General features: G+C 40.8%; 1 protein-coding gene across 1 annotated transcript in view; it reads right to left on the bottom strand.

The window, feature by feature from the left end:
* Window positions 1-247: 247 nt before the first annotated feature.
* The window catches only part of SUCLG2 (succinate-CoA ligase GDP-forming subunit beta), a 277,740-nt gene continuing 253,408 nt past the window's right edge, over window positions 248-24,579 (bottom strand). The window contains exons 10-11 of the mRNA XM_005547564.4: window positions 19,856-19,976; window positions 248-1,385 (exon numbers count right to left, since the gene is read on the bottom strand). Of these exons, the coding sequence (XP_005547621.1) occupies window positions 1,270-1,385; window positions 19,856-19,976 (237 nt within the window). The 3' untranslated portion in view covers window positions 248-1,269. The remainder of the gene's footprint in view (window positions 1,386-19,855; window positions 19,977-24,579) is intronic.

The raw sequence follows: 24,579 nt of genomic DNA on the forward strand, positions 1-24,579 counted from the left end.
CAGTTTAAACTGTCAGACATCTGAGACACATTCCTGGGATTCTGGCTTGTGTATAACTTTTACGCATTCAACAATCTCCTAACACAGAAATGAGTATCTGATAAAGTTGAGTGGAGCTGGAATAATCCTGGAATGACCCAAATTATCAAATTTTAGAGACACACCTAAGACACTAAGGCTAGTGTCTTTGTAGAAAAAAAATTATTTGAGGAATAAAATTGACTAAAATGAGAAATACACACAAATGTTTCAGCTTACAAAACATAATTTTATTTAAATTTGTATAGATAAAAATCTACCAAAATTTAAACAAAAACTTTATGCAAATCCTTTCCCACAACAAAATTGGACATCATGGAAAAACCCCACATTCAAATAAGGTTCCCATCTTTCTATCATAAACGGATAGATTCTGGGAGGATGAGGAGTAAGAGATAAACGAGGAGAGAAGATACTGATACCCAACACAATTTGATCTTCAGTGTTGTCTCATCTTGAAATGACTTAATAACAGAGATTTCCATAAGAATCAGGATTCATTTTTGACACAAAAATGGAAGCTTCCACTCCAAAATCACAAATAAGGCTTCTGGTTTTCTTTTTAGAGTGAGGTAAACAGTATATTCAATATTAAGGCAAATGGTAAAAACACATGGATGGTATATTAATGCAGACCTTCCATTATTAAATATATTTTAGAACACTCACAGATTTTTCAAACATATGTTGGAATTAGAAACCTGTAAAATCTGCTGCAGTGTATAATAGCTATTTGCTTGAATGTCTTAGCAGTGCCTTTTTAGTAGCTAATGTGTTCAGTGTAATCTTGTGCCTTTTTAGTAATTAATATATTAAATATAATCGTGTCTGAGTTTTTAAATGGTCTGTTTTTCTTTTGCATTATGTAGGATTAGATGCCCACCAAAATTCTTGTAAATGAAGCAGGACTTGATTTCAAAGTCTGCCTATACACACGATATTTGGCCACACAGACCGCTCCCCAAAGTCTGCAAAACACTGCCTACTGAGCAGCCTTGCAGTGACAGAAAAGTATGAGAACTCAAGACATTATTTTTATAAAGACTAAAATCAGATTTAGGCTGTCTAGACCTCTTATTCCAGAAAACAGAGATTTAAGATTTTTCAGTGATTCTTGCCTTCTCCCCCACCTTTTCTTCCCCAATGAGATAACCATTTCTTTCACAATGATGAATCATCCCTTTTTATGGAAAAAAGGCTTTCTTTCTCCATCGGATCAGGACAAAGACATCACTTCTTGGCCACACTGGCCACAGCCTTCTTGGCTGCATCCTCCAGGTCAACGGCTGAAGTAATGGGGAGTCCGCTGTTGCTGAGTATCTTCTGGGCCTCTTGGACGTTGGTTCCTAGAAGGAGAACAGGGAACAATCACTGAATGAAACTAGAGGTGGCGCCTTATGAAGTTTGCACGAGGATACACAAGACTCACCTGTCTACAGCTTTTCACTAGGAAATGAATTAAATATAGGTTCTGATCAAGGTCTCTGACAGAAAAGATCATGTGATGAAATTTATCTCAAGCTGTGGTCCAGCTAGAAATGAAGATGAAAGCAAGGGCTCGCAAGAGGGAAATGAACATGTTTTACTGATGGAAGCTGAGATGTCTGCTGATAATCGCAGCCATGTGGATCTAATGTGGTTTTGGCCCATACCAGAAGTCACCTGTCTTAAAGCCCTCTCGGACGTCATCATGGGTTTGGGCTATGACCTGATTTGAGAAAGGAAGTTCTGAGAATCTGCCTAGCTGTGCCCACAAATCCATTGCTGTGAAGACTCTGGCAGCATCCAGCATGTCCATTTCTGCCTTCTCCTCACTCTGTAAAATGAAATGGGCTGAGCCCTTCAAAATGGGCAATGCGGCCTCTGATGGCAATCTCTTGCCTGTTCCTGGTGGACCTGGAGTATCTTCTGGCCAAGTCATCTCATTCAAAGGTGTGCCTGGGGACTATTTAACATGAGAACTGCTTTTCTGCCCTATTAGAGTGAACAACTCCTTTAGGAGAAATGTAGGAGAAATGTAATAGAATTTAAGTGTCTAATGAAATATCTCACGCTATATCATTTCCTGTCCTTTTATCTAGTTGGCAAGACAGAGCCTATTAATAAACAAAGACCTTGAAATATAGGCCTTGGAGAACTTGCCTTACCACAAGGAGTGTAAATAAAAAGAGGCACTGGGTCAGCACGTTTCGTATAAAGAGACAAATGCTGGGTTAAATAGGAACTGGTGGATTGAAAAGATGATGCAGCACTGATTCTCCCGGGACCCTGGGTCTACCCAAGCAGCAGTGAAGACGAACGCTTGGCACTGCGTCTTCAGCTTAAGGCTCACCTACTCCTGTATTTACAGAGGAAGCTGGTGAAAGGCCTCTCTGGAAAGTGACAGCATAAAATGTGGGAAGTGGCTACCTAAAATCCCCATCGTGGCTCTGCCATGTACTTGTTATGTAGTTTTGGGTAAATCATTTAACTTATTTGAGCCTTAACTTTTGTCTCCATACAGAGCACTATCATCCTCATAATCTTCCCCAGAACTAATATCATTAAGTGTTTATCTATGCCAGGCACAGTGCTAAGTAATTTACACACAGCATATGAAATCTTTACAAAAACTATGAGTAGTCCTATTGTTCCTGTTTTACAGATAAGGCAACTGAGGCACAGAGAAGTTAAATAACTTTTCCATAGTCACTTTTCCATAGTGGCAGAGATGGGACTTGAACTGTTCTCTGTAATTATAAACCCTGCATGTTCTAAAGATATGCTAGTCTGCTTCTCTGCTTGTAAAATGAGGACAGTAGAGCTGATGGTACAGATTGTGATGAGAAGCAAATGAAATAATGAGTGTAAAAGCATTTTTGTAAATGGTGCGGTATCTGTGGCAGGCCTGGCTGGTTCTCTACCACAGACTCCTGCACCTCTTCTGCAGTGGAGTGCTATTGCTGGAAAGCAGCTGCCCAGCCAGAAACTACATTTCCCAGGCCCCCTTGCATCTCGAAGGGGACATGTGACTGAGTTCTGGCCAAAGGAATGTCACATGGCCATGACAATCTCCAAAGGGACTCTTCATACTCTGTTTTCCTCGTGTGCTTTCTGGAGTGTTCCTAGTTGGGGCAGCCCTGGAAGTCACCTTTTTGGTTTTGGTTGTGTTTTGTCTTGTTTTTTGTTTTTGAGACAGGCTCTCGCTCTGTCACCCAAGATGGAGTGCAGTGGTGTGATCTCAGCTCACTGCAGCCTCAACCTCCGGGGTCCAAGTGATCCTCCCACCTCAGCCTCCTAAGTAGCTGAAACTAAAGGCACGCACCACCACGCCCAGCTATTTTTTGTAGAGATGGGGTTTTTCCACATTGCCCAGGCTGGTCCTGAACTCCTAAGCTCAAGCAATCCATCTGCCTTGGCCTCCCAAAGTGCTGGGATGAAAGGCATGAGCCTTGCGCCCAGCCAAGTCACTTTTTGAAGATGGCAATGACTCCTCCAGCCTGGATACTTTAATAACTCTGTGGAGCCAAGCATCCTACCCACTCACCCTCTTAGACCTTATGGGAATGAGAAAGACCCTTCTATAATGTTAAGACTCTGAAATTTCTGCATTCTTCTGTTGTTACAGAAGGAGCTAGCATTATTTTGACTAACATATGACTTTGTAAATGCTGTGGAAGGCAGCTTCTGAAATGGCTTTCAAAGATCAATCACTCCTGCCTCCTGGTAGTCACATCTTTATAGAATCTGTCCCCCTTGAGTATGATCTGGACGCAGAGCCTTGCTTCTAATGGATAAGAACATGGCAAAAGTGATGGAATGTCACTTCTGAGACTAGGTTACAAAAGCCTATAGCTTCAGTCTTGCTCCCTTTCACTCTTTGTTCACTCTGATGAAGCAAACTACCCTGCTCTGAGCTGCCCTCTGGAGAGACTCACCTAGCAAGGAACTGAGGGCAACCTCTGGCCAATGGCTGATGAGAAACTGAGGCTCTGGGTCTAATAGCCAAGGAGGAAGTGCATCCGGCCAACAACCATATGAGTGATCTTGGAAGCAAATTCTTCCTTAGTCAAGCCTTGAGATGTCTACAGCCCGGCTGACACTGTGATTGCAGCATTGTGAGAGACCCTGAGTGAGAGGATCCACCTAAGCCACACCCAGATTCCTGACCACAGAAACTGTGAGATAATCACTGTTCTTTTTGTTAAGCTGCTAAATTTTGGGGTAATTTGTTAAGCACTGATAGATAACTAATGCAGATGTAAAAATTTATTATTTCATTAATACAACCTGTGTGCACTTTGATTCATTTGACTGTGGCAGGTGTTAGATACCAGGCTAAGGAATTTAGACATTAATCAATAAGCACGGCTTTCATGGAGTAATGACAGAGTGTGAAGCAAAAGCCCTGATGGACACAGGAGCAAATCAGTCTTTGGACCAGAAGGTAAATGACAGTTACATGTGTAAATTTTGTTTTAGACAGAGTCTTGCTCTGTCACCCAGGCTGGAGTGCAGTGGCGTGATCTCGGCTCACTGCAACCTTCAACTCCCTGGTTCAAGCAATTCTCCTGCCTCAGCCTCCTGAGTAGCTGAAATTAGAGGCAGTGGCCACCTCTCCCAGCCAATTTTTGTATTTTTAGTAGAGATAGGGTCTCACCATGTTGGCCAGGCTGATCTTAAACTCCTGACCTCAAGTGATCTACCCACCTCAGCCTCCCAAAGTCTGGGATTAGAGGCATGAGCCACCATGCCCCATGTGTAAATTTCTATCTCCTCCTGCAGAGACATGGACTAGGCTCTTCTCCCTCTTCCTTTCTTTTTTTGAGCACCTTCCAATCTCAAGACAGGTCCAAGACCTCCAGATAGGTGCAGGAGTGGTGCTCCTGATGTCTTCCTCCATCTCAGATCCTGCTCTTTCTGGAGACTAGTTTTTATCACGGTTCCCGCCTATTCAGGGAACGTCTTATTCAGTTTTACCTGAGTTCCTTTGCATGTTTATGGATGAAATGAGCTCTTGATCTTTTAACTTTTTGAGATAACTTTAATGAGTTCTGCTTCCTTGCAACCAAGTAATCTAAATAATTCAGTTCCTTAATTAATATCCTCTTTAGCACCGAACTTAGCACCAGTATTCACAAGGGAAAAGAAATGATTTGGAAATTCATGAGCACCCAGATGTGCTGGGCCACTGCCCTTGCTGGGCTCTCCACCCTGAGCTCTGTTGGGCTGATACCTCTCTCTGCTGAGCTGACACCATTCATTCACGAGGCATCTGTTAAATGGCATTTCTTTGGGGATGTCTTTCTTATCACCACCTCCCCATGCCCCAACTAAAGCAGGGGCTGGTACAATGAACTTCCAGAGTACCTGGTATTTCTAAAATCTTCCCATGGATGAAGACTTATTGGGATGGCTCACTGATGTTTCCCTCATCCCCTCCAAACATCCACTTTCCTTTGTCAGCGTTGCTCACCAGATACCTCCCAATATCTGTTAGCTAGCAGTACGTGCTGACCGATGGGGTAACTCCAGATGGGTTCCCACACACAGTGTGCTTGACGAGGAGTGGGTGGGTGCTTTTTGACAGATCTCCTTGCTGTCCTAACAACTCTTTCCTAAAGGGTTGAAATAGATACCCCAAACTGCTCAAGGTGCAATCAGGAGGGATTTTTTGGGGGGTCCTCTCAGGATTCCCCAGGGGTTTTGGGAGTGGCTCCTTTCGCTAGGAAGGGCCCAGGAAGAGCTGGCTGTGCTCACTGCCCTAAGTGAGGACTCCAAGCTGTTACCACTCCTCCCAACCTGTAGCAGCTCCAGGTGCCCCAGACAAGTGAGGCCTTGCTCGAGGCTAACACTGGTGGACAGGGCCAGGGGAAGAAAGGGGAGGGAGCAGCTCCCCAGAAAACCAGAGCCCTTCTCTCCTCCCAGCTGCTCCTGCAGTGCTGCGTGAAAATGCCTAATTGCTTCATAATTCTAGGATCCACAAAAATGAATTTTAATTACACTTGCAGTTACGCTTTAATTACAGCCTTAATTATTAAGCATATACTAGGCATGCTCAGAACTAAGCAGTTTTTGAAGGGATTCTCATGTTCAAATACAAAGCTCATCTGTGATGAGAAATGGGTCATATGCAGAGCCATTGTGACCAGGCAGAAACTTGTTACAGAAGGGGAAGGGAGTAGAGAGAGACAGAGAGGAGAAAGAGAGAGAGAGAGAGAGAGAGACAAATGAAGAGAGAGACAAGAGACAGAGGCATGGGGAATAGTCCAAAAAGGAACAGACATATGAAAATAAAGAGACAGGTAGAGAGTAAGAGAAAGTAAAGGAAAAAAGTGAGTTTGCCACGTGCCTTACACACCAGCCTGTACCCTGATGCTGGCACACGTCTTTGCAGCATTCAACCTGGTTTCTTCTTGAAGGCATGGCTCTACTGCCCACTGACCCTGCCCCGGTAGTTAATAACCAGCTGCTTCCTCCTTCCTGTTGAGGGAACAACTGGAAGGGGAGATGGGGACACTCAGAGAAGAGCGGTTAAAAGGAAACCAGCTGGGCATGGTGGCCTGTAGTCCCAGTTACTCAGGAGGCTGAAGTCAGAGGATCGTTTGAGCCCAGGAGGTCGAGGCTGCAGTGAGCTGTGACTGCACCACTGCACTCCAGCCTGGGCAACAGAGTGAGACCCTGTCTCTATTTTCAAAATAAATAAATAAATAAATAAATAAATAAATAAATAAATAAATATAAATGAAATACAATAAAATAAAAATAAAACAGCAGACAGTGGAACCAGGTCATTGAAAAAGAAAAGGAAGAAAAGAATTAGAGGAAGGCTTGGAAATGATCACAAGTTTGTGCGTTCCTTTTTTTGTAAAATGATATTATTTGAGTATTTAAGGTTAGTTTCTTAATTCACCAAGTGTCTGACATCTATTCCCCAACCCTCTCTCTGCCTTTACTTCTAAATAGAAATTATCATAGCTGCTTTAAACTCTGACATGGAATTAAGTGTTCTAAAGAGAGTGTTTATGCCTGTGCACAGAATTACAAAGGAAATTGATCTCCTTCCCACATTTAAATGGTGCTACTGCCATGTTCTAATATTTATTAAATGCTGCATTGCTTTTTAATGAGCCTTCAGGACAACACTTTTAATAACCACCTGTACAGATAACTGATCAACTCATGCTGCTGGAACCTCAGGCACTTCTTAATATCTGCTTGTTGAGAGCCATTCAGTTAAATGGTTATCTACTCACTGCAGCCCTTAAAAATGGAAAATCAAAGGGGAATGAATTTAAAATGGAATCTTGCTCTACTACTAGGGGATATTATAAATAATAATTATTAAAATGTTAAAAACTCGTGACCTCCTCAGCATGTTACCAGTGACTTTCTGCCACTGGGTGGAGTAAGAGAGCTGTAAACAAAGATGCAAGGTTAATTTATCAAAATTTCTTCTTTGCTTTTATTACACACAAGAGAAAATAAAGGTAGTGGGCACATGGCACAGGATTTTGTTGGCAAGGTGCAAAGGCCTCCTGCCTTTTATCATAAGGCTGTGAAATCATTTTCCAGTCTGGAAATACGTAGAAACAGTAATTTAAAAATTATTATTTTAATAGGAATTCAGTTTTTTAAAAAAGAATACAGCACTTAGCACTCACGGAGTACACATTAGGTGCAACAAATGTTTGTTGGATACATGAATTAAGAGGTTCACAAGTATCTTAAAACTTAATCCTCAGAGCAACCCTACAGTCGACACCATTTTAATCCCCATTTTACAGGGGAGGCAACTAAAACACTGGGAGGCTTAGGAACTGGCCTGACATCCCCAGCAAGTCAGAGGCTGAGCCAGGACTTGAACCCAGGTTCATCTGAGTGCAAAGCCACATAAACACGCAGCTGGCCTTTAAGTGCTAGAAGGAATTCTAGGCATCCTTTTGGATAAGTCTCTTATTTTCACTAGAGGAAAATGAGGCCCCGAGATGTCAGACAAATTGCTTGGATCAAACAACCAGTTAACCCTGACAGGTCTGATTCTTGGTCTAGTGCTCCGAGTCAGGGCTGGCAAGTTCTAGCTTTTGGGCAAAAGCCAGCCAGTTGCCTCTTTTTGTATCACCTGCAAGTTAAGAATAGGGTTTACATTTTTAAATAGCTGGGAGGGAAAAAATCACAGGAACATTTTATGATACATGAAAATTACATGAAATTCAAATTCCAGCATCCATAAATAACTTTTTCGTGGAACACAGCCAAACTGATTTGCTTAGAGATCATCAGTGGCTGCTTGTGCTTTGCAATGGGAGGGGTCAGTCACTGTGGTGCAGACAGTATGGCCTCAAAAGCCTGAAGTATTTCAGCCCCTCTGCTGGAAATAACTGAGTCTTTTCCCCCCACTGGGAGAGGGGAATTCAGTGGAAATAAGCCAAATTCTCTAAAGCAGCAAATTCCTCCTCAAATGTCCACTGCTCCTGTACCCTTGCTCTTCCTCCCTTAGTCTCCTTTCAAGTGGCAATCAGATAGAGGAGGTCCATTTTCTTGGTGACCTATAAATTTAGATAACTTCTCATGTCTCTTTTGCCTTGTTATTTTATGTCAGAAACAGAATAATTCATTGAGAATCAGAGGGAAAACTTCTGCTATGTCAGCAGCTCTTACTTGTTTGAGATGATATGTGCCAAATACCTAGCACCATGCTTGGCAGCCAACATCATTAGCCATCCATGTGGCCTCAGTCGAGATACCGACAAGGGTTTAGATGATAATAAGGATAGATAACATTTACTGAGCCAAGGACTATTGCAAATTATTTAAAAACTCATCGGCTCCTTACAACCTTAGAGAGTTGCCCTATTTTTATTCCCATTTTGCAGAGGAAGAAGCTGAGATTTTAAACCCGGTTCTGTTCCCAAGTAGCTGAACAACCTGGGGAAGTTATTGCAGCTTTGAGGCTTTATATTTCTCCTTGAATGAGTATCTTAACTAAATGCTTCGCACCCCTAACATTTTATGAAGATTAAAGATGACATAAGATATTCTGTGTGGCTGTGTTGTACCCACACCTAATTTCCTCGATGATTTCTTCTCGCACAGTAAGAAGAAATCAACACTTGGGGTGGGAATGTGATAGTTATTCGGACCATCACAGAAGGAGCCCCCAGCTCCAGTAGCAGGAAGCCAATGGCTAGGTTCTTTTCTACACAGTTTCAAAGAATGGTGTGTATGTGCTATGATCATGCAAGCAAGGCTTAGGATCAAGTTTAACATATTCACTGAGAGCTTATGCTAGTTGCTTATGCTTTCAATTATGTTAACCCTTAAAAAAAGCAACATAGATACTTAACCAAAGTGAAAGGAGCCTTAATATTAAACTAGAATGGAATGAACCCTCTGGCAAGCAAGAACACCTTACACTTCTATGCTTACCCGCCATCATCTGCTAAGGATAAGACAATTCTTTTAAAGAAGGGCTGTTTTATACACCCAGACATCTGCATGTGAATTTACCTTTCATGCTTCCCTTGAATCTTCCTGCTAGCTTTCAAGGCATGCATACTCTAATTTATGGATGATTTAAGAAATTTTCAAAGGTAATTTTAACAGTGTGAGACTTTTGTCGAAAATGCTGACTGTGGTACACCATTACTGCCTGAGACGGAATCACCCTCATCACTGCGTCACTGAGTGTGATCCTGTCCTTATGTGGGGAAATGACTGAGTGGACCTCATTGCTAATATTTTCCTTGGGAGGAAGTCAGATTCTAAGAGCTTAATATTGCCTGCCAAATTCTTACTTGACTCTCATGAGACATTTCAGAGCTTAGGGGAGAGGGAGATTTAGACACAGACAACATGAAGATTTTCCAGAATTTTAGGTCTTGCTCCTGGCCTCTTCTCTACACCAGGAATCTGCAAGCTATAGCTCATGAGCCAAATCTGTTCCACTATCTGTTTTCAGTAAAAAAAGATTTACTGTGGCACAGCCATGTCCATTCCTCTACCTATCGTCTATTGCTGTTTCTACACTAGAATGGCAGAGCTGAGTAATCACAATAGGGAATATACAGTCACAAAGCCTAAAATCCTGCTCTTTACAGAAAAAGTTTGCAGACCTTTGCTCTATACAATCCAAATTTCTGGCCTTGTGCTAAAGGGCCAGGTGAAGACAAGAATCATCTTCATCTGGTGTTTCCAAGCTTGCAGTCCCTACTTCCGACTCTTGATATAGTGGTGGGAAGCTATACTTCTAGGAGAGAAAAAGCCCACCTATGGTCTCTTTGAATCGACAATGGTAAATATTGGCTCGAATTTCCACTCCCTCCACCCCTTCCCACATGTATGGTTGGAAAGATCATAGAACTCTTTTTCCACTGAGCTGGGATATAGCCTCAGAATCTTTCTTGGCACAGCACTGCTCAGGCAGCCACTGCCAATAAAGAGAAGGTGGCATGAGATGAAAGCTGTCTTCCCTCATCTAAAACATTTCTCATGAAGTCTTTCCCTGTAGGTAGTTCTGCCTCAGGACAGCCTCAAGGTGGCGCTCTCTGGAAGAGTCTTAGCGGGACACACTAAGCCTCTACAAGATGCTACAGACTGAATCACCTGTATGTCTCCTCCTGATATCTATGTGCTCGCTCACTCTTTTTGGTGGCTCATCAAATATGACTTTCAAGTGGAAATTGAGGCAGGAAGAAATGAACTGACTACTCACTCAGAAGATACCCGAGACCACACAGTGGTGTCCTGATACCATAAGGCAGCACTCAGGATATGCCAGTCCTGGTACCTGCCCAGTTTTAAAACCTCTCCTTATAAAAATGGCCACACCCACAGCTGCTGCTCAGGGAAGCAACTTCAGGCTCTTGTTCCTGAAGGGATGACCACTGCCTAGAGTGGGGCAGCCACCCGACCAAAGGCAGCCCACTCCTGGGGCAGATAAGACCGATGATGTGCATTGGGGGATGTTTCCTTCGATGCAGAGGGACAGTCATTAGTGTAAGCCCTCCTGTTCTCTTTGCCTATCACTGGCTCCATCTGGGATTGGTGATGGTGTAGGGAGCTGACTGAATACTCGAATGGAGAAAGTTGGCATGGATAGACCCGCCCCTTCCTCTGGCCTTCCTTTTAGGGATATGCCACTCAGAGTGAGTCCACGTCATCCTCTGCTCCTTGGGTTCCATCCTGGGGTGGAAGGTACACTGACGTCCAGTGGTGCCTGTGACTGGGTTTACAAAGCTGCCTAATTCTGGGGCTCAGAGTAAGGAGCTCACTGTTGGTCACACAATAAGTTACATCCTCCAACTACTTTTTCATTTGGTGATGAAGGTACTATTTTTGTTTCCTCAGTCTATTTTATTTCTCACTGGGATCAGAACCCAGGTGGAAAAGGGTCTGTTGGGCCCCTTCAAAGACCCTAACCCCATGGCTTGGTTGGATGAGCTGTGGACAATGGGAGTGGTGACTATTAGATAAGCTAATTAGATTGGCTACCTATGGGATCTGGACTGTTAGGGAACACCGTGGGATCAAGATGGCCTTCCTGAGAGGCCAGAAGGTCTCAGAGGCACCAAGAAAAAACACAAAGGAGTGAGAAAGTCAGTTCTGTGGACCATACTCTGAGAACCACTACAGTAAAAGCAGTAGCAGACACTTTAATATGATAACTATCCAAAAGTCTTATACACTTCATCAACAAACTCAGATTACTATACTCAAGGAGCCCCACTGAGTCATCATTTACTGTATTAATCTGTTCTCACGCTGCTAATAAAGACATACCCAACAATGGGTAATTTATAAAGGAAAGGGGTTTAATTGACTCACAGTTACACATGGCTGGGAGGCCTCACAATAATGGTGGAAAAGTAAGGGACGTCTTACATGGTGGCAGGCAAGAGAGAGCATGTGTAGGGTAATTCCCCTTTGTAAAACTATCAGATCTTGTGAGGCTTATCCACTATCACAAGAACAGCACGGGAAAAACCCACCCCCATGATTCAATTATCTCCCACAGGGTCCCGCCCACAACACGTGGGGATTATTACAATTCAAAATGAGATGTGGGTGGGGACACAGAGTCAAGCCATATCATTTACAGTATCAATCTTGGAACAGCTCAGTTTTCCCAAGCTCTGTGTTAGAGCCATAATTCCCTGGAGACCTTCTCAAGAAAAAGTCCAAGGATATTTTGACCCTGCTGGTATACCCCCATCCTTTGACATTAAGACTCCCAAACAGCTGTAGCCTGTGTTGTTCTCCGTGCTTGCCTCTCTTTTTGTATCTCTTTCTTCTTCCACTCTCTGCCACTCTCCTTTCTCTCTCCTTCCCTGAGACTGTCTGCCTCACATGCTTAGATCTGCACAATACGGACTTGATAGAAATAATAATCACAAAGGAAAAATGAAAATAGCACACACTCCAGTCAGCAAAGCCTAATATGAACATTAAAACATACCAATGAATTACATCTTCTTAGAAGTGTAAATGCAGCATAATTGATCCCAATAAAAGTCATAAAAGGAAAATAACTGACAAAGCTACAATGAAAAAAGTTGATCAAGGAGTTGATGAGTGCATCAGTATTGGTGTATTTCTGATTAAAATGTTGATGTCAGACTGTTTTCAGGGTCAAAGTGATCAGAGACCCTCAGATTTTAAGAGTCTACTCTTCTCCTGTTCTTAAAGGGGGACAGGTCTCTATTAGCAAATTATATTATTGTTTGTCACTGGAAATAACTAGAAATGAATGCACACTATGATTGACCCATTCTTTCTGGTGATCCTTTCTGTGCCTGAGTTGTCACAACGGCCCACAATGTGTTAGTTATTCATACATTTCTAGAAAGGCTAGTTACCCTGCCTTAAACTTTTCCCAAAAGATTTAAAGGAGTGCATCTTTTATTTTCATACTCTGCTTAGTATTCCAGAAGAATTAAATAATTTTTATAATACCCAGATGATATTCATGCTGAAATATGCAAAATATCACATTCAAAGATTATTTTTCTTAATAGTCTCTGCTGATTGCACCAGAGGTCTGCCTGAGACACTAAGAAGCAGCTTTGACATTTCTAAATTTGTTAGATGTTCAGATTTGCATCTTTTAAGTAAATGTACTTCCAAGGTTTATGCCTGTGGTTTTTTAATTAGTTAATTAGTATATTAGTAAATACCATGTGCAGGTCAATGAGCTTTAGGCATTAAAGAGGATCAAGAGAGATGTAAAAAAATATGTCAGTTACTAGATAGCTGGGAAAATAAAATGGAAAAAATTAACAATATAAGATGATATCTATAAAACGGTAACAAGTGTTACCTGCTAATAGGAACTGCTTCTATCTTAGTAGAAGTAGCCATCAGGGGATCCCAGACAGCCACCAGACTCGTTTGCTGAATCTTCAGAAATATTGATAACTTCACAATGTCCACTGGATCATGAAGGAATTGAATGTGATAGCTCGGGATGAGATCAAAGAGGGCACTGTCTCCCAAATTTATGTAAAGAAAAATACACATAGTGACCTTTCTCAGCCACTACCCTCTTTCCACTATTATAGCTCCTCTCTTATTATAAGAACCTGGTATCTTTATCAAGAGAGAAAAAGGAAGAGAGCTTTGGACATTTCTGGAGTCCTAGCTGGTGTCCTTTTCTTCTTCTTGTGGAAACTGGCATCATGTGATAAACGTCCTCGGATAGGTACAGGCTCTCACACTCAACGTGAAACTACCAGGGATACTCACTAATATTCATATGTGTGATTTCTGCGAATGCAGGAGCCCCATAGCAAGACAAGACCTATCCCAACATTGTATTGGCCATGCATAATAAACAAAGGGAAGATGAAGCATTCTGTTATAACTGTACTCTTGGCACTGATCATAGGTGAAACAATGCAGAAATTTGGAGAAGGTATTATCCATAAAGGGAACTAAATGCAAATCAAGGCAATGCTTTTTAGACTAAGGAAATACAGACTCCTGATAATGTTTCCATTAAAGTCAGTGTCTAGAGTAGCTTTGCTCACTTTCATTGGCACAACCCACTTTTATGCTTATTCAACATGGACTATTATAGTTATAGTAGATTTAGAGATGTGAGTTAGCAAAGTAGTATAAAAGGAGAATTTTCAAGTTGAGTCTGGAGGATAGGTAAGATTTGAATCAATGCAAAGGAAGAAGGAAGGAGTGAGTAGAGGATCAAAAGTCAGTCATCAAGTAAGTCATCATCCATACCTGAGAGTTGGTACTGGGGTCATAACAGTGGTAAAAACTGCAGCCCAGCACCTGGGTAGATCAGAAGGCTGTCCTGGAGAGAGTAATGGTTTTATAGCAATATGTTATGGCTAAAAGAAGAGAGTGGGATAACTGAGTAGGTACCGAGTTAACGACATTAGGTAGAACCAAAAACCCAAGCAGAATTGCCACAGATATAAAGTGATATGGATGCAAGAGCAGAGAGGAAAGGAGATGAGAGAACAAGGGGAATCTAAGGAATTTAAATTTGTGAACCAGGAGAATGATGGCATAGTTGATGGACTTGGGAACGTCAGAAAGGGAACTCAATAAGAGCGTGGGAGAGGATCAGAGACGAAGCTGCAACACTGGATAGAATGCATGTAGGGAAAGACGTGTGAATACAGGGGACCATCCAAGGAGAGATGTGACAGACAAAAGGAGAAGTTACGCTCCTTTTAAAGGCCCTTCATAAACCACATGCAGAACTGGCTGCACAGGAAACTGCTTTTCTGCAGGGACAGCTCAGTGAAAATGAAAAACAACCAAAACAAAAATATCTTGTCACAAATAGTGGTTCTCAGTACTTCCAGTGGAGAAAAAGTTGCCAATGACAGGGACCTTTGGGAAATGTCTTTTATCTTCCATCTAAATTTTTCACTTGCTTTCCTCTACGTCAAAACATAAATTCTTATTCTCCCACAATTTTCTCTACGTTTAGTTGTAGTTTATCCAACCTTAGAGTATGATTTCGTTCCTTCTGTTGTTTCTAAATAGAGCAAGTCTTCATTGTCTGCAAGGACAAAGAAAGATAAAGTGGTACAAACAGATGGGAACATTTTGGACACTTTTAGTGGTAGTTTCTATTTGACCTGACATTACACTATACTCTGTTTTGATGGATGAATTTCTCAAGGTTCTTTATTCGTATCAATATTAAAATTGGCTCAGACTCCCAGAACACACACCATTGTCTAGCTAGGGAGAGCGAGGTAAAAAGGGTCTTCGTCATCCCAGTAGCTATTACAAAGCCAAGTGACACTAAAAATGAGATGTGATGGAAAAATGTTACCAGAGACTGAATTACAATGGTAAATAATTTCTGTTGCTAATATTTATTAAGTACTTTCTAAGTTTCAGGCATGCTGCCACACGTTTACAACAGTCTGAAGAACTGTGAGATTTTCAGTGACCCAGATAGCAGACATTTCAAAACCCAATGGCACATTTTGTTACTAGTATCTATTTCCTGTGAATACAGTAAGTGGCCTTCTTGTTTGTTCTGTGACCATTCAGAAGATCCAGGATCCTTGCCATAAGTCTCTCTAACATGTAGCCCACAGTTTAAAGATTCTGTTGCCCTCCCACAATGTATTAAAAATATCCTGATGAGAAAAGTCTTAATCAATCAAATCAGGCTTGGTGTAGTAGGATTTTGTGGACAAAACTTTGTTCTCAGCTGTATAATAATTACAAGCTGTTTTACCAGTGGATCAGGAAAGGATTATTCTCCTCTTTGAAAATGGTAACTTTATAATTACATGTATTTACTTGCCTTATCAGAATAGAACTCACCAACTGAGACAGAGGATTATTTTTATTCAAAAGACTCTTGGGTGAAATGAACAGCTACATATTTGGGGGAAATTCAGCCTTTGCAACCAATTGTTTCTGGTATGAATAAAGAACAAATTACCTGAAATGAGGTTTTCTTTTTTTCCTTTTTGAAATGTATACAAAACTTGGCACAAAAATTACCTAGACAGTTAACTTGGCCCAACCCATGAAACTGTTGAGAAATGTGCATTTATTGACAGCTCTATACAGTCAGTGTACAAAGCGTTTTGGCCAACCAAACACAGTATACAAAATGTTTTCAGTGGTTTTATAGTTCTTTATCAGAATCCACCAACATCATATAATAATTTTTTTAAGAATTCATTTTTCTTTATTACTGTCCCATTTAAATCTGGAGGAAACTTCTATGTCTCAAATATTTCTGAAGAGAAATTTGCTTGTTTCTCAGGTGTGCATAATGATTCCAAGTTGAGCTCTTAATATACTAATAATAAACCTCCAGATAATTTGTAGACTGGATCCTGTTTCTCTTAGCCAAATCTTCTCAATTTTATTTTCCACCCAATACCAAAAGGTTTGTTTCAGCAACATAAACATTTTGTCTTTCTTTTGCCAAATATCTTTAAAAACAATTATCCCACCCCCTTCATTCTTACCAATCTCTCTAACATTCCCTAAACTCTCTCTAAAGTTGTTGTGACTATAAACACATTCTGTGTCTTTCGCTTTCTTGACTAGGCACTGTACCTCCTCTGGGTGGACACTCTCTTATCCTGGATTCTGAAATACAGACAAATTGGAGCCACAAATAGAAGAGTACAAATCGTGTCCTTTTCAGCATGGACTCGGTATGCTAAGAAGGTCACAGTTTGCACTCCTATTTGCTACAGGATGGTATGTGATCCTTTGGTCTGCTGGAGGAGAGAAAGAAACCTATGGGTATTAAAGAGTTCAGACGCAGTCACAGAGTTTTCAGCTGTGTCCCATATGCTTGATGGCTATTCATTCTTCAAGTCTTCAGTTATGCTAGGTTCTAAGACAAAGAAATGAGAGCAGTGATAATGCCTTTACCTCCTATCAAAAAGGCAGCCTCGGTAGATTGACTCTGGGCTGAGTAGCTTTGAAAACATTTTTATTCGGCGTATTAGAGCCCAAGGTTTGCCGCTAACACCCAGAATACGTGGAGAACAGGGGCCCCTGGCTGAGTGGTGGAATTAATTGTTCTAGGCAGGGTGAATGCAGATCCGAGCCAGGGTCCCGTTCTGTGTCTGATGATGTCCCCTGGCCTCTTTGCACTTTTCTGGATTTAGGCATTCTCTCCAGTGCTTGTTTCCAACGTATGCTCTGTACAGAGTTAATATTCCATCTTCTGTTCTTTATTCAAGCCCTGTCCCCTTGCAAGGTAAGACGGACCTGTTTCCCACCTCCACCCCCAGCCTCTCCGAGGTCATTCTCATGCTGCTGTCATTGGAGACATGGCTCTTGGAGGAGGGTCTGATGTTTTTGTCAGTGCATGCCCCTGCTCTTCTGTATGTTTGATTCTCATTGTCCTTTCTCTTCCTACTCTCCAGGTCTCTATTTTCTGCATGTCCTGTTCATCACTTTGCTCTCTGTCTCACCAGTGCCCACTTACCTCTGCATCTCCTTCCTCCTTCACTGTCCCCTGTGGACGTGTCCGTACTGGGACCAGTTTCACTTCACAGTGACATATTTCACCTCTCCTGCCTCATCACTCACATCCTCTCCCCATTTTCCCTGCAGATCCCCCTTCCTCCTGGTGTTCAGTTCATCATCATCAACTTAAACCAAGTAAGACACTGAGGGAAGCCCACGCTGCCATCAAGCCTCAAATCTGCTCCATTGTCTAAAAAACACTTCTTAATGCTTAAACTTTACCACACGTAAACATTAGACAAAGGCTCACAGGACCTGATCAAAGTATTAGTTAGGCTAGCTTTCTTAGATCTAATATATTAATTTCCAGGTAAATAATCTACTATATTTGGCCCTTTGGGTTTTCATTTTACCCCTAGGATAACGTGAGTAATTGAATTTATCCCATGTTAGACATCAACTGCCTCACCTTAGAGAAAACGTCCTAACACACTTTAGACGGGGTTGCGGGGAGCTCCTTAAGGTAAAAACCGCTTTCATAGTAATAGTGGTAGTAATAACAACAATAAGAGAATACTATGTTGACATTTGTACTGATAGGTCAAAAGTAATGGTAGGCAAAACTGCTGGCATGTTATCATGGAATCAAGGCAGTGGCACCATACTTTGCTAGTAATCATTGTACTTTTTTTTGAGATGGGGTCTTGCTAAGTTGCCCAGGCTGGAGTATAGTGGCATGATCATAGCTCACTGCAGCCTTGAACTCCTGGGCTCAAGCAATCCTCCTGCCTCAGTTTCCTGATTGGCTGGGACTAGAGGCATGCACCACTACCCCGACTGATCATAGTACTTTTTACTACCACACACTCACAGTACAGAAAAAAAAAATTATTTCACTAAACCTCAACCCTTGAGTACACATCTTTTTGATTCTCTTTGTGACCAAATGATAAACACACATAAAGCACTTCTGCAGCATCCTGAACTGTTGTGAGGAAAAGTGTTTGTGCAATCGTCTGGGTATCAAGCTAAACTGCTCGCTTTTCCATGAAATGCTGTAATTCCATGAAATTTCTTGGAATAAAGACTGACACACTATAGTTGCTCTGAGTTGGTTAGTTGGCAGACATTTTCTTAAACATGAGTGAAGTGAGTCTGTCCCATCAAGGAAAACAACTTAACTGTCTTGTGGTTGATAAAATTTGCACTATAAAGTGAAATTCAAATTCTAGACAATGTGCACCTGCCCTGTGAACTTAACAGCTTCCTAATAAAAAGCTTTTCTGATATGATGGGGGTAATATTAATGCATGTGATTTTTTTTTTTTTGATATTGTACATTGAAATGAGACAACCTTTGGAAGATCTGCATAATCACAAATTTCTGGATAATCAATGAATGATTTTGAACCATACATGGATAAAACTCACTTAATGTGTAAGACAGATCAATGGCTTTTAATGGAATATGAAAAATTCATCGAGATAGTTTCAGATTTCACATGGACACTAATTTTCAATAAACTACAAGCTATAGACTTTTAGTGTAATACCAAAGAATATTCAAAACTATATGAAAAGAGCATTAAAAACTCCCCCTGGCTGGGTGTGGTGGCTTAAGCCTATAATCCCAACATTTTGGGAGGCTGAGGCAGGAGGATCACTTGAAGCCAGGAGTTCAAGACCAGCCTGGGCAACAAACAAACAAACAAACACACAGACAGACAAAACTACTCTGTTTTTTTTTTTTTTTAAATATGTATGTCTCTGAGGCCAGATTTTCTTCATATACTTCAACCAAAACATGTTATAACATTTTATGTAGATACAGATAATCTAGATGTGAAAAGGATTTACAAACCTGTAAAACAATATCATTATTCTTACTAAAACTTTTTAAAAACAGTTATTTTCACAAAATATGTAATACATACTGATATATAAAAATACTATAAAAATATACAATTTATTTTTTAAGAATTATTTTTTAAATTCCAAGAAATTTCAGTTATTAAATTTATTTATCAATTAAATCAAGTAAATATTGACAAATATAAGCCAAAAAACCAAAGTTTTTTGGGATCCTTAATTATGACGAATAATTCTCAGAGAAACATTTCTCAGAGTGTTTTTCCCCAAACACTAATCTCACAAAATGATTCATAAATAAAAGGGCTTTCACTCTGAAGTAAGTTTGGGATATCTGGAGAATCGTAACACTTGCCATACTTGGAGAGCTACAACCCACATTAGTTTGTTAGAGGCCCAGGGAAATCCTGCTGTATTGAGTTTGTTTCATATTATACAATCCAGTGTTTCCTTCTATTAGGAAGTCTGTGAATCCAGAACATGCTGGTCACCTGATCTTGGAGAGAGGGTACTGGCACAGTGGAAATCTACCATGACTCACCTTCAAGCCGGACCACCAGGGGCACCTTGAGTTCTAGCTCCCGGCAGGCTTTGGTGATCCCATTGGCAATGATGGCACAGTTGACGATACCACCAAAAATATTGACAAGGATGGCTTCAACCTGAAATCAAAAATAAAAAGTTACCCATCAAAATGCGGATCGCCAACAGTCTCAAAAACAACTGGCTAAATAATAGAGACCATTAAGATAAGACTCCTTGTTTTTTGTTTTTGTTTTAAACAGAGCACAAAATACAAAAAAGACTGATAACATGTTAAGCAAGCTCATATTAGTAATGAATTAATAAATATCACAACATAACATTACCAAATTTTCCCATCAATCACTCTTTTGAACTCAAAATGAATTTAATCATCATTCATTTGTCTATTATATAATGTCTTCTTTTTTTTTGAAAATATTGTCTATTCTTTTTATAAGTAGTATCATTTAAAATTTCTTGCACTTAGGCTTTTTTCTTCCTGATTTACAATTACATTTTTATATGTCATGGTGCCTCACACAATATTTCAAAATTAGAAACCATTTATTGTTTTGTATTAAAAGGTAAAAAAGATTCAAATGTTTTCATGCTTCCTTAAAACCTCTTTGATATGCTAGAAGTTATGTTCTCAAAAATCAGAGATAGTTTAATTATCTTAGACAGTAACCTTTTTGATTAAGAAAAAGACTCTTGAAATAAGGAGATGCAAGCTTATAGCATAAGTAACAATGTAAGGAAAGTCAAGCTACTGACTGGAGCTTCTCAGAAATGTAAATGTAAACCCGTCATGTTAACTTGCTTGTACATATTCCATATTCAAAGGCATGTGGGCCAAAAAAAAAAAAAAAAAAATCAACAAACAAACTCTACTTGTCCTGACTTGATAAATAGGCATCAGAAAATCCTGTATAATTAACATGAAGAACGAGATAATGAAGAGAATTCATTACCTAGATTAATTGATAACACCCACAGAAAAATGGCTATTCATCAAGCTGGAGGCATCAAAATTCCAACAATAGAGTCACAATTAAATTATGCCACACTAATTGTAAAGCATATATATATGTGCTGCATAAAAATCCCATTATTTCAGTGTGTTAAATTACCTACACTAAACATATGAGAAGAGAATATCTTACATTTGTATAGCATTTAACTGTTTAGAAAGTGGATTACACAAATCCTTATTTTTATAGTGAGCCTTTCCAGAACCCTATTCATAAGGTACGGTGAAGGTTGACTCTCTAGCTGAGAAAGCCATCGGGTACATTCAGGGAATATTGTCCCAAGGTCACACAGCTGTCATGTGGCTGTGGCCAGGCCCAAAGTCAGCCCCCTAGATTGCCTACTGATTTGTTCATTGATGTCAGTTGCTAGGGCTGGGACCTTGGGCAACTTACAGAACCTCTCTTGAACATTTCCTCATCTGTATCACAGGAATAAAAAGAGGACCTAGCCCACAGGATGCTGAAAGGCCTAAATGAGATAATACATGTGAAATGTTTACCACATGGCTTTAAATGTACTTAATGGATATTTACACATGCATTTATTCAGCAAGCAGTGATGAAAGTGGGCAGGTTACCTAGAGAGCAAGTAAGAAAACCTTTTTCAGTAGACTGCAGCTCATGCTGAATTTAAATATAATGGAAATACAAACTTATTGAAGTTCAACAAAAAGGTAATGTCTTAAGAATCAAAGAAATGAACAATATTTTTCAAACCAATTAGAGATTGGGGCTACTCCCAAAAAAGAAATCTCCCATTACCATTCACAGCAGGCCGACTGGTAAGCAGAAGCTTGCTTTCTAATGACAGCTATTAAATGCTGTTAGTATTGAGACTTGGTACAGCAGCAGTTTCCAAATAACTGTGGGATGGAGAGGAACTTGCCAGAACAATAGAAGAAAAACATTCAGGAGCAAGAATGACTCCACGGGGTCCGTGATAGAAACTCAGGACCTGCTGAGGCTCAGTAAGGTTTGTGCAGAGGAACTTGGCATTCTAATAAAACACACATTGGCACCTGCATGCCTCTGCCATGTTCCGGCCTGCACGTTCCTTAAGGACAAGTTCGGATGTCAACTTCTCAGGGAATTCTCATGAAATTAGAATCACTGACTCTGTTTAACCCATCTAAAGCTTTATGATCATTTTATAGATTATAGTTCACATGATACTCTTATGTGAATTCACCTAAACAGGCAGGAGTGAGGGATAGGAGCGAAAAGGACAGAAGGGGCTTGAGACCCTGTGATTCAACTCTACTTAGTGGGTGAGTCCCTGGAGTAAATGTCAAACAGGAGCTGTGAATCAGTGTTGCCTCAATTGGCATCAGTTCCCATAAGTCTCTCATGTATCAGTATCTCGTGTTTAATTAAGAGTCCGACGTTAAAAATAGACACTCTTCATACAACCACTTGTGCCTAAAATTCAACTACTTTAGTTGGTGCTGAACTCCAGGAAAAGCCTTCTTTTCTAACTGCAGAGGAATAAATGGCTTTGTTAGATTTACTAAGAAATGAATAGCTGTTGTTCTCCAATGTACTTGATTCTCCTCTTACCTTCCTCTCCCCAACCCCAAGATGCAACTCCTGTGTTTGGATCATCTTTGTGCTTCTCTAAGACAAAGATTATGTATTTTTCCATTTTTTAATGATCAGTAGCCAGCACAGTCCATGACATGGCATAATCATGTACGAATAATGGTTTAACAATGAATGAATTAATTTCAACAGACACCTGATGAACATCTCCTTTGTACCAGGTACAGAATTAAGTTCTTGGGATATGGAGAAGGATAAAATATCATCACTGTCCTCAGGGAAGAATTCAAAGACTAGTTTGAGAGCCAGACCAATAAACTGGCAATGACAATACAGGGTCTACAGATGGTCTCACACAGCCAAGACCAGCGCAGAGGCAGTGATGCAGGCTGCTGATATGACAGAGGATTTTTGGAAGAGGTGACGGTCTGGTAGACAAGAAGAAAAAAAAGAGCAGGATCTGAGATAAAGGGAGCAGCCAGGATAAAGGCAGATATGTCACCCAACTTAGTTTATTGAGGAACTAATGGTTGAATGGTGAAGTAACTTAAGATAATACAGGTGAGGCCGAGATTGTCAGGTGCCAGAGGCCAGGGATGGGAACTTGGATCCTCTTATTTCTTCCTTTTTATTTTATTTATTTGTTTTTTGAGACACATTTTCACTGTGTTGCCCAGGCTGGAGTGCAGTGGTGCAGTCTTGAGTCATTGCAACCTCCGCCTCCCGGGTTCTCATACCTCAGCCTCCCAAGTAGCTGGGACTACAGGCCCCTGCCACCACACCTGGCTAGTTTTTGTATTATTAGTAGAGACGTGGTTTTGACATGTTGGCCAGCTGTCTTGAACTCCTGACCTCTACTGATCCTCCTGCCTTGGCCTCCCAAAGTGTTGGGATTATAGGTGTGAGCCGCCAGGCCTAGCCTCTTCCTTCTTTAGAACTGGGTGGAGGCAAGTCTTGAAAGTAGCCTCCTTGAAAGGCAGAAGAGAAGTTATAGGAGGGGAACAGAAGGACAGAGGAGATTGAGTGCGTGAGAGACAATGAGAAATACAGAACAACCATGAGAGAGCATGGGGGTGAGAGAAAGACAGAGAGAGAGAGAAAGAGAGTGAGAAAGAGAATGAGTGAACAAGAAGTAGTGAGAGAAGCCATGAGAGAATGCAAAAGAATAAGAGAGAGAGAGAAAATGCAAAAGGGAGAGTGAGAAGTCATGAGGAAGATAGAGGAGCAGAAAGAGTATGACCAACACTAACAAAGTAATTGAGATTTCTACAATAAGAGCAACAAGACCTAGAAATACGCAGGCCGCTTAGCTCAGGGAAATGGGATTGTTTAGGACACACGATATACCACAGCACCCTAAGAGGGAAGTCACCACCCTGGGTGGTGAGAAGATGCTACTCAACCAGAGATTATGCTATTCTCGCCTTCTCTCCTACTGTAAAGTAATTTGCTGCAGTCATGCACTTTAATGGAAATCTGATTTAAGGTTTAACTCTGGGCCAATTTCTATAATTAACTACTGTAATCTGCAATCTCAAACTGGGAATGAAATTAAGATAGTTTAAAAATGAAAGCCTCGTGACATCATTATTATTATTTAGCATTTATAAAGCATGTCAAATTGTCAATGTGTGCCTCACATGTTCATTCATTTTACAACTACTAACTGCTGTTCCATGACGTTATCAACAGTAACTTTTAATTATCTTCCCCCAGCCCCCTGCCAAAGAGAATTTTTTTTTTTTTTTTTTTTAAGAATTCAGTGTTAGGTCTATTTAAGTACCCAGAGACTCTCCCGGAAGATCCCAAGTGCTTTTGGGAACCGAGGCTTTTTCTAATTCTCGGGTGACAATTATGAGGGTTGCTATTTACTGTTTCACAAAAGTAAAGATCATCTAATGAGGAAGCTGAAGTGCCAGATACAGGGCCCAGGTCCCCAGATCCCAGACAGCTGATCCCAAGGCAAGTTTGCGCTGGCAGCTGTGCAGGTGGTTGGGCAGTCCACGTGCAAGTTTTTCAAATGTCTGTGGGTGTTTTGCTTTGCAAAACACACTCTAGCTGCAGATTTTAGTCCACAATTAAAAGTAAAAACCAAACTTTGAAAAAAGAACAGCTACAGCCCTTGCTATTTATCAAGCTTCTGTCAACATCATCCCCACTGCCCAAATAA

The sequence above is a fragment of the Macaca fascicularis genome, chromosome 2, assembly GCF_037993035.2.
Source record: "Macaca fascicularis isolate 582-1 chromosome 2, T2T-MFA8v1.1".
NCBI lineage: Eukaryota > Metazoa > Chordata > Mammalia > Primates > Cercopithecidae > Macaca > Macaca fascicularis.